The following is a 14569-nucleotide window of genomic DNA, read 5'->3' on the forward strand; positions in this document are numbered from 1 at the left end:
ATGGGTTTAAGAGTTAAACGGATTATAGAATCATTACAGCTTAATTCAATGAAACTTAGTGGAAAACAATGGGTGGTCGATTCAAATCAATCTAAAATTGGTACAACTTTAAATAATATTTATTGCATCTTCTTTTTAGCAGATTTTTTTAGGAAATCAATATGTATTCTTTACTGATTTTATGAAAGGAATCGTATATCGCGATACTGATTGTTCATATGCCGGTATCCCACTAACGAAAGACGACGAACAGTGAGTTTGGGGTTTCAGTTTAACTTAATGTTAATTTTTTTGTTTTAAGGCGTAAATTGTGTCAGTTGGATAATAGACATGAATGTGCAGGAATGGTATATTGTAATAGTGGTACATCCTCAGCTAATATATACATTTGCTATCATGTAAGAATATTTCTTTACGTTAATTTATTTAAATTATAATTTAATATTCTTCTATGACAGGTTTTAGTCTTTTTAATAGTAATTTTTCAAGCAGTTTTGATAGTAAAGGTAATAATAAGATTGACCTATATGATGTAACATCTGTGGGGGGTTTACCAGGTTTTGGTATCATTATTATTTCAGCAACTTTCCATATACTTGGGAAGTATTTCTGTTTAAAAGCAGCATTAATTGGACCGCGTTATACATCACTTGATAAAGCGACATTTTATCGTTTTTAGAGATTTTCATGCTGTCTGGTAGGTAAAGGTGTAATTTATCTTAGAAAAAATGCAGAACGCCGAAAGACCTAAAATAAAGGGTAAAGCTAAGCGCCAATCACGTTATACCATTTCAAGTCCGATTTGCATCATACGTCTAAGAACCAACTTAGATACGACACTTAGATACACCAAGAAATTCTACTATAGAAAAAATAGATGAAATAGATGAATTAATTTTGACATATTTGTCAACTTCATAAAAAATCATTTAAAATGAGTCCAAACTCGACATATTTAACTTTGATATTAATGGAGATACAATCACATCCGGTTGGAAACATCAACGTCAATTTTGTCATATTTGTCATCTTCTTAAAAAAAATTTTAAAATGAGTCCAAAGATGACGCACTTATCTCAAAAAACAAAAAAGTTAGAATAAAAAACATTAAACCCGAAGTTAGCAACAATGAAGATAACAATTTAATTTTTAAATATTAATACGAACCTTAATTTTTTATTTTCTTTTTATTATATTTTTGATTTTGTTACAAATATAAAAAAATAAAATGACTTATATCTCGAGTAATATTGGAATTAAACGTATCATGTTTGGACTCATTTTAAAGGATTTTTCACGAAGATTACAAATATGTCAAAATTGACGTTGATATTCATAACCGGAAGTTGAACATAACTTCATTAATATTGAAGATAAATATGTCGTGTTTGTACTCATTTTAAAGGATTTTTAATGAAGATTACAAATATGTCAAAATTGAGGTTGACATTTTAATCCTGAAGTTAGTTATCATATAATAGAAGTTTTATAACTGAAGTTAATCTAGTGTTAGTCACTTTTCAGCACTTTCTTTTTATTGTTAACGGGTTTTTTGGATCATTGATTAAAAAAAATCGTCGATTTTTAAGCCACATGATAATTCTTGAATTTTTCCCAAGCTTCTTAATATTTCTTTTGTTAAAAAAAAACGTTCTTAAGTTTTAACCTGTAAACTTGTAACACTTTGTCCTTAATTTCATTTTACAACTTTTTAAACTTTAATTTTGTAAATTAGTAACTAATAATCTGATTTCGACTTTGATATGTGATCTTTTTTAACAAGAAATATTAAGAAACTTGTTACAAAATCAAACTCTAGATAATTTTCTTCAAAAATTTTTACACGAAACATCATTTTGAATCTATTATTTGTGATTAAATTTATGCCACGACTTACAGAAGCACCCGGTATAATCGTAAAACGACTGACCAAGCGGATTCGGTGCTTGTGATGGCTATCATCAGTGTTCTGTGATTAAAATAGATAGGCACCAAACAATTTTCAATAGTTTGAGTTTATTCTGAGAAGTCATATTTTGTTCATTTGTCGCTTAGTCAAGTGATGTATAACGCGGTCCAATTATGTGTAATAGTTTTGTAATCGCCCGTTTTGGTAGATGTTTCAATGTTTCTCTATTAATTAGGTCATACTGATTTCTTTATATTTACTTTTTGTATTTCATAATACAGTTCTCTCATTCGTTCATGGTATATTACTCTGCTGATCACTTTGAATTGTGCTAGGAATACTATTTAACATAGTTGTTGGACTGTCTGATGTAAAAGTTTCTTTCAGATGTTCAGCAAACAAATTAACTTTTTCTTGATTGCTCTTAGCGCAATTTCCATTACTATTTCGAATTGGAATTGTATGTATTCTTGGAACTTTAGCTTTCTTGTTGGATTCCACAGAGAATAATCAGTACTGGCATCGTCAGTAAGGTCTTTTAAATAATTTTGAATATTATTTTCCTGGTGGCTATCTGTTAATTAAACTAAGATTAGAACTAAAACTAGAAACTTTCGGGTTTTGCCGTGCGTCTTTTAATAAAAGGTTTGACGTTTCGGATGCCATGTTGCAACCTTCTTCAGAAACTGGTTCGAACTGACGAGATCAAAAAATCGGTAATTGTATATAAGTCGGAAAAACTAATTAATAATCAGTTAACGCTAATTACTAACTAATTAATAACTAATTGCGTCGCGTCCGGTGTGAGGCGGGAAAAGGTCTTCGTGTTCACCACCATCTTCCATGTTCTGCTAAGCTCCCAGCCATCCTCTCTGTTGACGTTATTATTATGTCGGTGAATCTCTATGGCTTCTCTTGTCAGTCTTTGGTAGTATCTGTTGTCCCTAGCCAGCACCTTTGTTTGTTCGAAGTCTATTCGGTGCCCCTCTGCATGGCAATGTTCCGCAACCGCCGACTGCTGGATCTTCTTCAGCCTTACATCCCTCTCATGCTCCTTGATGCGGCACTCGACGTTGCGTCCAGTTTGGCCAACATAAACCTTCCCACAACTACACGATAGTCGATAGACTCCCGCTCCTTTTAATGGAGTTAGTTTGTCCTTGGCTATCGGGAGTGTGTTCCGAATTTTGCTGACCGTGCCGCACCGCACTACGATGTCGTTCTTCTTGAGGTGCCTAGCAATTCGTTCCGTTACACCTGAAACATAGGGAAGACAGATAAATCCAAGTGGTTTTGTACTTACCGTGTCCTCTTTCTGCTTTCGCTGCTTGATGGCCTGGTTGATGTCCCTCGAAGTGTATCCATTCTTCTGCAGCACGCCTCGTAGAAAGTGTAGCTCCTTCTTCAAGTTCTCTCCTTCACATAGTCTCCCTGCTCGCTGAAATAATGTACGGATCACGGACCTCTTCTGTTGGGGATGATGATGTGAACATGCCTGTAAATACCTGTTGGTATGGGTCTTCTTTCGGTATACACCAAGTTCTATATCTCCATTTGTCGTCCTGGTGACCAACACATCTAGGAAGGGTAGTTTCTTGGCAGTTTCTGTTTCCATGGTGAACTTAATCATAGGATGTTGAGAGTTCAAGTGATCCAAGAACTCTTGGAGCCGTTTTTGACCATGTTGCCATATCACAAACGTGTCATCCACATATCGGAGCCATAGTTTTGGTTTCCACTGGCTCTTCTTCAAAGCGTCCTCTTCGAATAATTCCATGTAGAAATTAGCTATAACTGGCGATAGTGGAGATCCCATGGCTGCCCCTTCGAACTGCTCGTAAAATTCTCCTTTCCAGCTGAAATACGTCGACGATAAGCAATACTCCACCAGATCTGGCACGTATCCTGGTAAACCCTCCGGAATGAGTTTTCGGCGAAGACCCTCTACAGCATCCTTAACTGGTACCCTAGTAAAAAGGGATTCCACATCGAAACTTACCAACATATCCCCAGCATCCAGCTTTACACCTTTTACCGATTCCACAAAATGTGTAGAATCCCTGACATACGATTCCGTGTTACCTGTGAAGGGGGACAGAATCTTTGCATGATGTTTAGCCAGCTGGTATGTTGGGGAGTTGATGGCGCTGACGATAGGGCGGAGGGGGACGTCTGGTTTGTGAATCTTCGGTAGTCCGTAGATTCTTGGTGGTACCGGCGCCTGCACAAACAAACATTTCTGCTGTTCTGCTGGAATTCCTGTAGATTTTATCAGTTCCTTCATTTTTCTAACGATTTTGTCTGTGGGGTCCCTCTTGATCTTCCTGTAGGTGGCTGGGTCCAGTAAGTTAATCATTTTGTCGTCGTATTCTTTCCTGTCTATAACAACGGTGGCATTCCCCTTGTCTGCTGGTAAAACGACGATTTCTGATTTTTCTTTTATAGATCGGAGTGCCTTCTTTTCACCAATCGTCAAGTTGGATTTTGGTGGTTTTGCTGACTTCAATACTCTCGCAACTTCTTGTCGGATCTCTTCGGCTTTCAGTGCAGGCATCCCTCGAACAGCTGCTTCCACTTCGCAGATGATTTCCTCCTTTGGGACCTTCTTCGGGGCGATTGCGTAGTTCAATCCTTTGGCGAGCACAGTGGTTTCGTCTTTCGTTAGTGGGACATTCGATCTGTTAATGACGATTGTTTCTACTGGTAAACTATTACCTTTCTTCTTTTGCGACCGGCGTTCCAGAGATTCAAACTTCTTGATGTGTGTGTCACGGGTCTTCTGAAATTCGCGATTAGCCTTCTCCATTGTTAGTCTGTCCACTTTGTCCCAGTCTTCTCCGGATATACAATTGGAAAGTGAGAGGTGGAGTCGTAGTAACTTCTCACTTATTTTTTGTAGATCATTGAAGGTCTTGTGGATTCTTTCTCGTAGCAGTGCTTGTTCTGTCCTAATCAAAATTCTACGTGCTGCAGCGGAGTCGATGTGGTGCTTCAACTTCAAGAAGGTTGGCGTTACTTTCTTCTCTCTGCATCTTCGTAGAAAGGCCAAACTGCTCAACAGCTTGCGTTGTCTAATTCGTGAGTTATCCAAATCCTTGATTTGTTTGTTGATATCAACAAACAAATCAAGGATTAGTGAGTTTATTAGTTAGTGATAAAAAGGGTTCTTTGTTACATAATTTGTTATTTAGAGTAATAATTACTGGTGAGTGATCTGAGTCTAGCCCTAACTCTTCTATGTTTAAACATTTAAGCGATACATTTTGTGAGAGGTATCTTAAAAATTATCTTAACTTCACAATCCCGGATGAACACCCAGTTCACTAAGACGTTGTTATCTCTTAACACACCTCATAAGCCTAAGTTAACGTCATCTTTGGAGGAATCATTCTCATTATTGATGAAGTCCAATGTTCAAAAAACAGTTCATAATGATTTTCACAATTATTAGCATGTTGTGATGTTGTCTACTTCATAAATGCAAGAATTAAGGCATTATAATAAAATTCTATTTGTTTCGTTTCTTTTTCTGATTGTTGGAAAATCGAGTCTAAGTTTTTGCATACAACAGCTTAATACTAAAATGTTCATTTATTTTAGAATGCAGATATAAATAGACGTTATGATTATGTACTATTAGAAAAAGACGAACTTTCTTTAAAATGCAGCGGTGAACAGGTTGTTTATAATTTCAAAGAAAATTGTCGAGACTGTCTTTGCTACTGCGAAGAACCGAATTCAAATTCCACAAACAGATTTATCAGTTTGGATGAAATGGTAACAAACACAGCTGAAAACAAGTAATTCATTTTTAACATAAAAATTATGATTCTAATGTTTATTGTTTATAGGATTATTACCGGAGTTCGTTTAAACAAATACAAGGGTGTAATAACGATAGATATTCGGGAATCGCAACTTAATTGTAATGGTTATATCCAAGCAGACACCACTAAATGGATTATTAATAAAGGGAATACTTATTTCAAGTTAACTAATCCTGATAAAGTTTACATAAAAGTGGGCGAGCTAAAAATCGATGATACAAAAGTTGTTACTGGTACAATCTTTAATTTTTTTAAATTTTTTATTAAAAAAATCTCATTTTAGGTGTACGTTTCATTGAAACAGAAAACGGCGTTGAATTACAAATGAGAGTTAATGAGCATATGGTGTGTGATGGTACAACACTCTTTTCAACAACAAAACACGAATGGGTTTCAAAAAAACCGAAACGTTACGAATCAGTAATTATTGATCTAACAGGGCTAGATCTCCCAACAAAAGCAGAAGAAAATGAGTTATTTAAAATTATGTCGTTTAATGATAAACGCATAAGAGTTGCACCAACGAGTTTTACCAGTGATGGAGCACAAACAGTGATTCCCTTTTTTGATATTCGCCCAGTTATTACTATACCCCCTATTCCAATAAGAGGGGTTGGTTTAGCGTATAAATCGGCAAATTCTAACAATGGGGGTTATATAGCTCCATATATTGTTGTTGCGGATTTTTCGAAAAACATTGATATTAATAATTTAAAGAAAAAAATGTTACTAACTAGAAGATATGCTTCAAAATCACTTACTCTTTCTGCTGAAATTGTTGTGATAATTATAAATTGTTTTATCTTATTCACTATCTGATTAATTTGTACCTAAAATTGTTTATAATAAAACGAATAAATAATCCAAAGCACAGATTTATTGGTTATTGTGTTTTTATAATGAAAATTCCTCTCACCGAAATAAATCAAAATTTTAACTGGAAATAAAAACTTAAAAAGAATCTTTCAATCCTTTTTTTTTAATATTCATTGTTCATTTTTTAGTCACCCCATATTGATACAATCCTTGAAACGTCCCAGATTCAGAAATAATCCCTCCGACAACATCATCTTCCTCCTCACTTTCACCGTCACTTTCAAATGTATTATCCGGAATATCATACAACCGAATCATCGGCTTGTTGGGATCCTTCATAATCAAATACTTCCCGTCTTTCTGCTTCATCACCAAATCCACGATGCATCTTAACACACCCCAAGCATTATCCATATTTAAATTAATTTGAGTGGCGAATTCATTTGGCTTGTATTGTTGGGTGCCCAAAATAACATGCCTACTATTATCCCTTACGTGACTTCTTGAAACGTAACCGAATTTAATCTGATCTGAACCGGCTAAAAGAGCTTGAACGGTCCATTTAGCCAATTTACAAGCATTATTTCGAAGCTCGTTAGCCAAAACAGCACCACGCTGGGTGTCTAATTTTTGACGCCATTCAACGCCGTTAGCCAGTTTGGAATCCCATTCGTTAAGGGCTTTGATGGTGAGAAATTGGAGTTCGCCATTGGGTGATTGAACAACAGCGTCATGTTCGCACCTGGCGATTAAAACGATATCATTGCCAAGATCCCATTTGCGATAACGATAAGCGACTGAAGCGATTTCAGCTCCAGCGTCGTCTTCGTCAGAAATGAATGGATTCGGATTATCAAATTTGTATTTTGGTTCATTGGGACCAGTACGAAGAACCTTAATAATGATTAAATATTTAAATAAATTTCTTTTTAAGGGGTAATACTACCTTGTATTTTTTTATTGGTTTAAATGCTATTCAACAATGATATCTAAAAGTGTTTATGCGGAGGAAAATTTTTTAAACGGTCCAAAAAGATCGATTCTTTGAGTAGTCGCCATGCCCATTTGCAGCTCCTACAGCCGAGAGGTACAAAGCCGTAACTCCACATTTTGACACAATTACAAAGCACAAAAAGGTTAATGTAAAGGTAATATTAACTCCATACAAGTAAAAAGTGGAGTTACGACTATTCTATACCTCTCTACAGTTCTGTGAGTAACACGTAAAACGTCATCATTGTAGTGACTTACTTAATCAGTGTTTCTAAGAATTTGTTGTGAAAATGAGTGCAACTCAATACCAATCACGAAAAGGAGTAAAAGGTGGTAAAAGCAAAGCGTTTAAAGTACCGGGTTTAGCCTATGGGTTCAAAAATGGCTCCAAAAATGTGACAAAGTTATCCTTGATATTCTCGTGAGCTGGTACGATATTTCTTGAGCCAAATTTCTCAGAAAACCACTACATCAGATTCTTGGAATCTATAACATTCGACACAACGAAAGTCATTGGCGGCGGTATAGCAAGAGGGTTTTTATACTTGCAATGAGCGTTTGTTTATCGTGAATTGCAATCGATTTACGTAACGTAAGTTGTTTTATGCATTTACAGTGTAATTTCTTCTGAAAATAAATCAATGGAAGTGAGAAATAGAAGACAGGAACTTAATTCTCAGTCAAAGGGTATTATATTTAATTTGTGTAGGTCCATGTTTCGGAAGTGGAATATAAGAATGAATACCATATAATTAAGAAAAAACTCTTTGCTTCCTGTTCCTCAAATGGTTCAGATATGTGGACGATATTTTATGGGTATGGAATGGCAACCGAGAAGAATTAACAAACTTTCTACAATACTTAAACCTTATACATAAGAATTTACATTTTACAATTGAAATGGAAAACGACAAAAAATTGAATTTCCTAGACATAACAATAGAAAGGAAAACACCCAACTTAAATTTCAACATATATAGAAAACCTACAACAAAAAAACATCATTATACCATGAGAGTCATATCACACCACTACACATAAACTGGCTTCTTCCAGATTCTATATCAACAGACTTTTCACAAACCCTCTGGATAAACATAACAACAAGAAATTAACTATATTAGAAACCTTGCAAAAACTAATGATTTTCCAAATAATATAATTAATAATAATAATAATATAGATCCCTTCCATACAACAATTTGAATTGCACAATTGGTAAATTCCTAAAAACACACAATATCAACATCAGTTATAAAAATAATAATAACATTTTCGACAAGTTAGCTAACTACAAAATAAAAGAAGAAGAAGGTAACTCTAGCGGGATATACAACATACAATGCCAAAATTGCAACAGCATTTACATAGGGCAAACTGGTAGAAAACTAAAAATAATTCAAACGTTTATAAACATGCTATTGAAACCGGCCATAACATCGACTATAAGAATTACAAACTTTTACACAAATGGAATAAGAGCTATAGAATGGACTTATTGGAACAACTTGAAATTTCTAAATACTCTGAAGACCCTAATCACATTTTAATGAACGACCAAATCAATAATATTAAGAACCCACTCTTCTCATTTTTAAGCTCTTACAATTAGACCAAAAATTATACATATTTTTTGATTTTTAATACTACTATTTTTTGTTAAATTTCTATACAGCGTGTCCCGTATCTTCCGCATCAGAGCATTATACGGTTGTAGGATACATTATTTTGAAGCGATCTTTCTAATAAAATTTTTTCGAAATGTTTATAATAACCGCACGGGAACTGTTTAAAGGAACTGTTTTTCGTCCAATCAGCAGATCACAAATCAGACTCAGGTAATCGGTGCCACCCTCGGCCGGTCCGCTCACCAATAGATTCGTTATGGAAAGAGAAATAAACTTTTTCGATGAATCAAAGTTGTCCGTTATTGGTCGTCGTTAAACAGTTCCCGTGCGGTTATTATAAACATTTCGAAAAGATTTTATTAAAAAGATCGCTTCAGAATAATGTATTCTACAACCGTATAATGCTCTGATGCGGAAGATACGGGACACGCTGTATATAGCTCATTCATTCGCATTATTCACAACTTGTATTTTTAAAACCAGTTACGTCTCTTTACATTCTTGTACCATTTTATTTTATTATATCAATTTCGCTCTGAGCATTTTAACGTATCCTACCTACTCTAATCCTTGTACTTTAATTTTTTATTATTACTGATGTATTTTGATGATGAACATAGTTCGAAACAAGTCCTGTCATTTAAATTAAATAAATATTACCGGAAGCAAAGAGTTTTTTCTTAATTATATGGTATTAATTCTTATTATATTTAAGGTGTATCATTATTTTAAGAGAGATAATTTTTCAAAATGAAAATAAAACAGAGTTAAAACGTATTGTAAGTGCTACAGGAGTGTCTCTAGCAACTATAAAGAGATTCTTACATGAAGATTGTGATTTACAAGCTTAAAACAATGATGATGATAATATAAGATTCAGTTCTCCTAAAAAACGTAAGAGAATGCGCACGAAAACCAATATAAATAGGAACAAATGAATATTAGAAACATGATTTATAATTTCCACAAAACCGAAGGATGTCCCGTTGCTCTGACACAATTACAACAAAAATTAAGTGTGGAATATGACTTTTTGGAAAAACGTACCTCCCTGCAACAATTATTAAAAACCTTGGATTTAAGTGGAAGAAAACTAATGACGCTCTAAGGTTAAATTATTTGGATAAAATTAAATATTACAGGACTCATGGTAGACCTATTGTCTTTTTAAATGAACCATACATTCACGCAGGTCATACTAGTTCCAATAGTTGGACAGGCAACAGCACTAATGGTTTACTATCACCCATATCTAAAGGCAATCGATTTGTCTCTTGATTTTTAAATCTGAAAATTATGAGAAGTGGCTTACAGAGAAGCTAATTCCAAATCTTCCATCAAAATATGTTGTAGTAAGTAACAATGCATTCCCATAATGTACAAGTACATAAAGCAGCTACTTGCAATTCTGGTTGCTAAGTAAAAATATAGGCACCTTTTTCGCGGAATTTGCGTAATCCATAACTGTATGATATTATTAAATATCATAAAAAACAATACATTATTTACAAATTCGATCGTCTGCTAGGAGAAAACGGACATGTGGCTCTAACGCTCTACCACCCCAATATAAATCCGATTGAACTGATATGGGCTCAAGTTAAAAACAAAGTAGCGAAGAGAAATGTATTATTTAAAAAAAAAAGATAAATTAAACTAGAGGTGTTATTACATAAAAGGTTTAAAAAAGACCATTCTATATTAACCGGTTAGAGACGTTTCGGGATCAACTCCCATCTTCAGTCAACCCTTTGTTTGAATATCTCATTTTTGAGATATTTTTTTAGAGGTTGTTTACTTTATACGAATAAATTTATCACTTCTGTTTCATCACTCTTTAATGTGAAAATTTACAAAAATTTTGATTTTAATAAATAAACTTGCTTATTATATTAAAAACAGCAAAATTACAAAACTAGAAACAAATTACAAATTGCAAAGCAAAGTCTGCTTAGTATAATTCATTATCCAGTAGTAATCAAACTTGTGAATCCTTAACTTTATGGTATAATATCTTAAGAAGGACAAAGAATGGGACATTGTGTTATAAGAATTTTTTATTCAGAAAGAGGAGACCCTTCAAATTTTTTCTACTCATACCAGATACGGCCTGTATAACAAAAAATATGAATCATGCAGTCAATTTCAAAACTGATGTTGGGAAGATAGAGCGCATTACGCGAATATCTTAGATAAATTAAATATATGAAGTGAGAGATAAAGAAGACGGTTGGGAGTTGAAGGAAGTAAGAACGTTTTCCAGTTTTTGGAGTAACGAAATTTATCCTTGAAATTTCATACATTGTTATTTCAAGATAGTCGCACAATTTGGACGCACATACATGTATGTATAGTAATTTGGAAAAAGTATAGATTGAGTTTTTAATGGTTTTTGTTGTGATTTTTTGTAGATATGATTGTGATTAAGAGTAACAAAGGGTTGACTGAAGATGGGAGTTGATCTCGAAACGTCTCTAACAGTTTAATATTGAACATTTACAGAGAAAAAAGTGGTCTTTTTTAAACCTTTTATGTATTATTTAAATTAAACGTTGTGAAAACTCTGACAGAAGAAGAATTTTCATTAGTTACTGTTGAAGACTGGTTGAAGTGTTATCAAAATGTTGTTACAGTTGAAAATAATTATTTAGAAAACGACGTTCGATTGATGTGGCTACAGAAAGTACAGCTTCTGATAGTGAAACTTCTAGTGAGGACGACTTTTAAAATTTATCAGATTAAGAGCTGTGGGTCGATTAATCCAATACAAGTTTCTTTGTTTGTGCCGTTTTTTATCACCTGGTTTATTTTTTCAAGAAAATTGTCGTTATATTTTTTATAACTTAATTTTTCACAACAAAAGCTTGCTGCAAATCCATTAATTAGTTTCTAATATATTCACAAAAAATATTCTAGAAATAACGTAGAAAATTTAAAGGTACGCCACTGCTTGCAAATATCAAAGCAGAATCAATCTTTCCTTTCTGGGAATTTTGGCTCAACAAATATCGCACCAACTGAACCGACTCGCATCTTGCGATCTGAACGCTCCTTGACTAAGCGGCTCGGTTCGTAAAGCGGCTGTATTGTCGAAAAAGGATCAAGAACAGAAGGATGTTCATGTTAAAGGTCAACTGTATGGCCCAGGTATTGCAGATTGAAGGTAAGCAATACATTTCTGTAACATTTCTCATCTCAAAATGACATTTTTCGAAACGGACGACCAAGTGCAGATTTCTAATGATATTCTCAAGTGATGTATGTAGGATTTTTTCAATTGATTAAAATAAAGCGATTTTGTGACTGATTTTCAATCGATCTTAAAAATTTTAAGTACTTCACTACATTTAGGCATACTCTTCCAAAATCATTTTGATTTTTTTCTTCTAGATGAAAAATTGCGACCAGTAGATGATCGCCCAGGCAGATCAACATGTTCCATTCATTAACAATTATACCGCCGTTTTGTTTAAAATAAAATAGATTTCTTTTCTTTCAATAAAATTGTTCTCTCTGACTTACATAAACATGTCTGCAATACAAAATTTAAATATTGATTTACTTATCTTCTATAAATTAGGAAAAATGACCCATGATTTTGTACACACAAGGTAGTATTACCCCTTAACTTAATATTATTAATATTACCTGTTGACTGAAATTATGATTAATAAACGTCGCTTCCAAAGCAAGATTTCGAGGCGAATTTAATGAGTTTCCATCATCTTGAGGTGGCTCAACAGAAGTTTCATTTACAGTCAATAGATCAAACTCGGTGTTGTCACGTTTATCAAAAAACAACTTATTACCTATTAGTTTTATTTTAATATTAAAAATGTATTAAACCTGAATTGAAATAACCTACCAATTTTTTCAATTACAATATCCCAAGAGTAATTTGAGCGAGTACAACACATAATTGTTGCTAAAATTGCATCAGTGGCATAAACATTACCCTCAGTTTTACTTAGTTGACGTATAACTGGGTCATCAGTTGTGGTAACCTAAAAATAATACATTTATATACTTTGTAATACAATTAATAAAAAAACTCACTGTATGAAAGATTCGATTAACACTTTGCAATGGTTTTTCACTTTTAACATTGACTCTATCATAGGATTTATCATAGAACTCCAATTCACCATAACAACCCACATCTTCTCCATCTTTTATATTTGGTAAAGATAATTTCCCAAGCCGTGGAAAATCCATCTCTTCGATTGTTGACCAATCAGGACGAACAGTCACCGAAGCATCTCGAATTTTAATTTGAGGCTAATAAAAAATAAAATAAATCATTAATATAATAAATCGAGAATCTAGTAGACTTACTCTTCCTTGACCCCATTTTTTAATTTGTCCCTTACGATCCCTCTCACGGCTTTTCAAGCCTTTTCCTAAAGCTTGCATGCCTGATTGTTGTCCGGCCCTTCCTCCACGACCTCTCATATTTCTTTGATTAGGACGGAAACGTCCTCTTTGATAAGGCGGCTTTTGAACACGGGTTGTATCAACCAAATGAAAAGTGCTTTCATCTTCATCATGGTAATAAGCATATTGACTGCCAGAACCAAACTGAGAAGCATATTTACCTATAAATAATAAAAATTTAAATTATTATATCATAAATAATGATATTATTAAAAAAAAATTAAATTAAAAAAAAATTAAATTAAAATAAAATTAAATTAGATAAAAAATGACATAACCTCACTTTAACGTCAACATAACCTCAATTCGATTTTAACCTAACCTAAAAATCCACCCATTTAATCAAATTTAATTACTTACTCGCGTATTTTTTATCTTGAAAAGCGGCTCCGGTCCAATCGCTGATTTTTCCTAGACGATCCCCTTTGCTGAAGGGCTGATAAGGTATGTCTTTAAACTGATCTGGTACTTCACAAGGACCCCAGCCGGTTGGGTTGTCTTGAAACACGGTGGCGACGAAATGGGGCACGTCGTGCTCCAACGGATTGTCGGTAATCATCCTGGACACACAAATAGTGTTTATTTAAGTGAACATATTTAGCAATTAGGAAATATTCACGGTTTTTCGAAACTTACTTTGACAGATGCTCACACGACGTGGTTTGGAGTTAAAGATAAAATGGCGGTGGTTATTGCCAACCTATAAAAAAGTACCAAAATAGAAGAATTAAAAACTTGTGTTAGGCGAATATATCTGTTTTTGTTTTACTAATTAAAAGTTCTATAATGCTATCTCTTATAAATTGTCACCTAAAGCAGAGTATAAACATGTATATGTAGTATAAACATATGTTTATACTGTGCCTAAAGACAAGAATGTGCTTTGGACACCGATAGATGGCGCGAATACAATATTAATTTTGTAAAATTTATATTAATAAAGAAATTAATATTAAGTATTA

At 33.7% G+C, this 14569-nt stretch overlaps 2 protein-coding genes across 2 annotated transcripts; one reads left to right on the forward strand and one right to left on the reverse strand.

Annotated features, from left to right (window-relative positions):
• Positions 1-6609, forward strand: LOC111429270 (uncharacterized). Its single transcript, XM_023065140.2, has 6 exons — positions 1-100; positions 153-252; positions 302-398; positions 5510-5709; positions 5761-5969; positions 6020-6609. The coding sequence occupies exons 1-6, from the start codon at positions 1-3 to the stop codon at positions 6553-6555; spliced, it is 1242 nt and encodes a 413-aa protein (XP_022920908.2). The 3' UTR covers positions 6556-6609.
• LOC111429269 (eukaryotic translation initiation factor 3 subunit d1) lies at positions 6596-14323 on the reverse strand. The gene is made up of 7 exons (XM_023065138.2): positions 14244-14323; positions 13968-14167; positions 13509-13768; positions 13230-13451; positions 13039-13177; positions 12822-12982; positions 6596-7446 (listed from the first exon to the last, which is right to left on the reverse strand). Exons 2-7 carry the CDS (start codon positions 14164-14166, stop codon positions 6730-6732), a joined length of 1698 nt encoding a protein of 565 aa, XP_022920906.1. The 5' UTR covers position 14167; positions 14244-14323; the 3' UTR covers positions 6596-6729.
• Positions 14324-14569: the final 246 nt, after the last annotated feature.

Source organism: Onthophagus taurus, chromosome 1 (assembly GCF_036711975.1).
Source record: "Onthophagus taurus isolate NC chromosome 1, IU_Otau_3.0, whole genome shotgun sequence".
Lineage (NCBI taxonomy): Eukaryota > Metazoa > Arthropoda > Insecta > Coleoptera > Scarabaeidae > Onthophagus > Onthophagus taurus.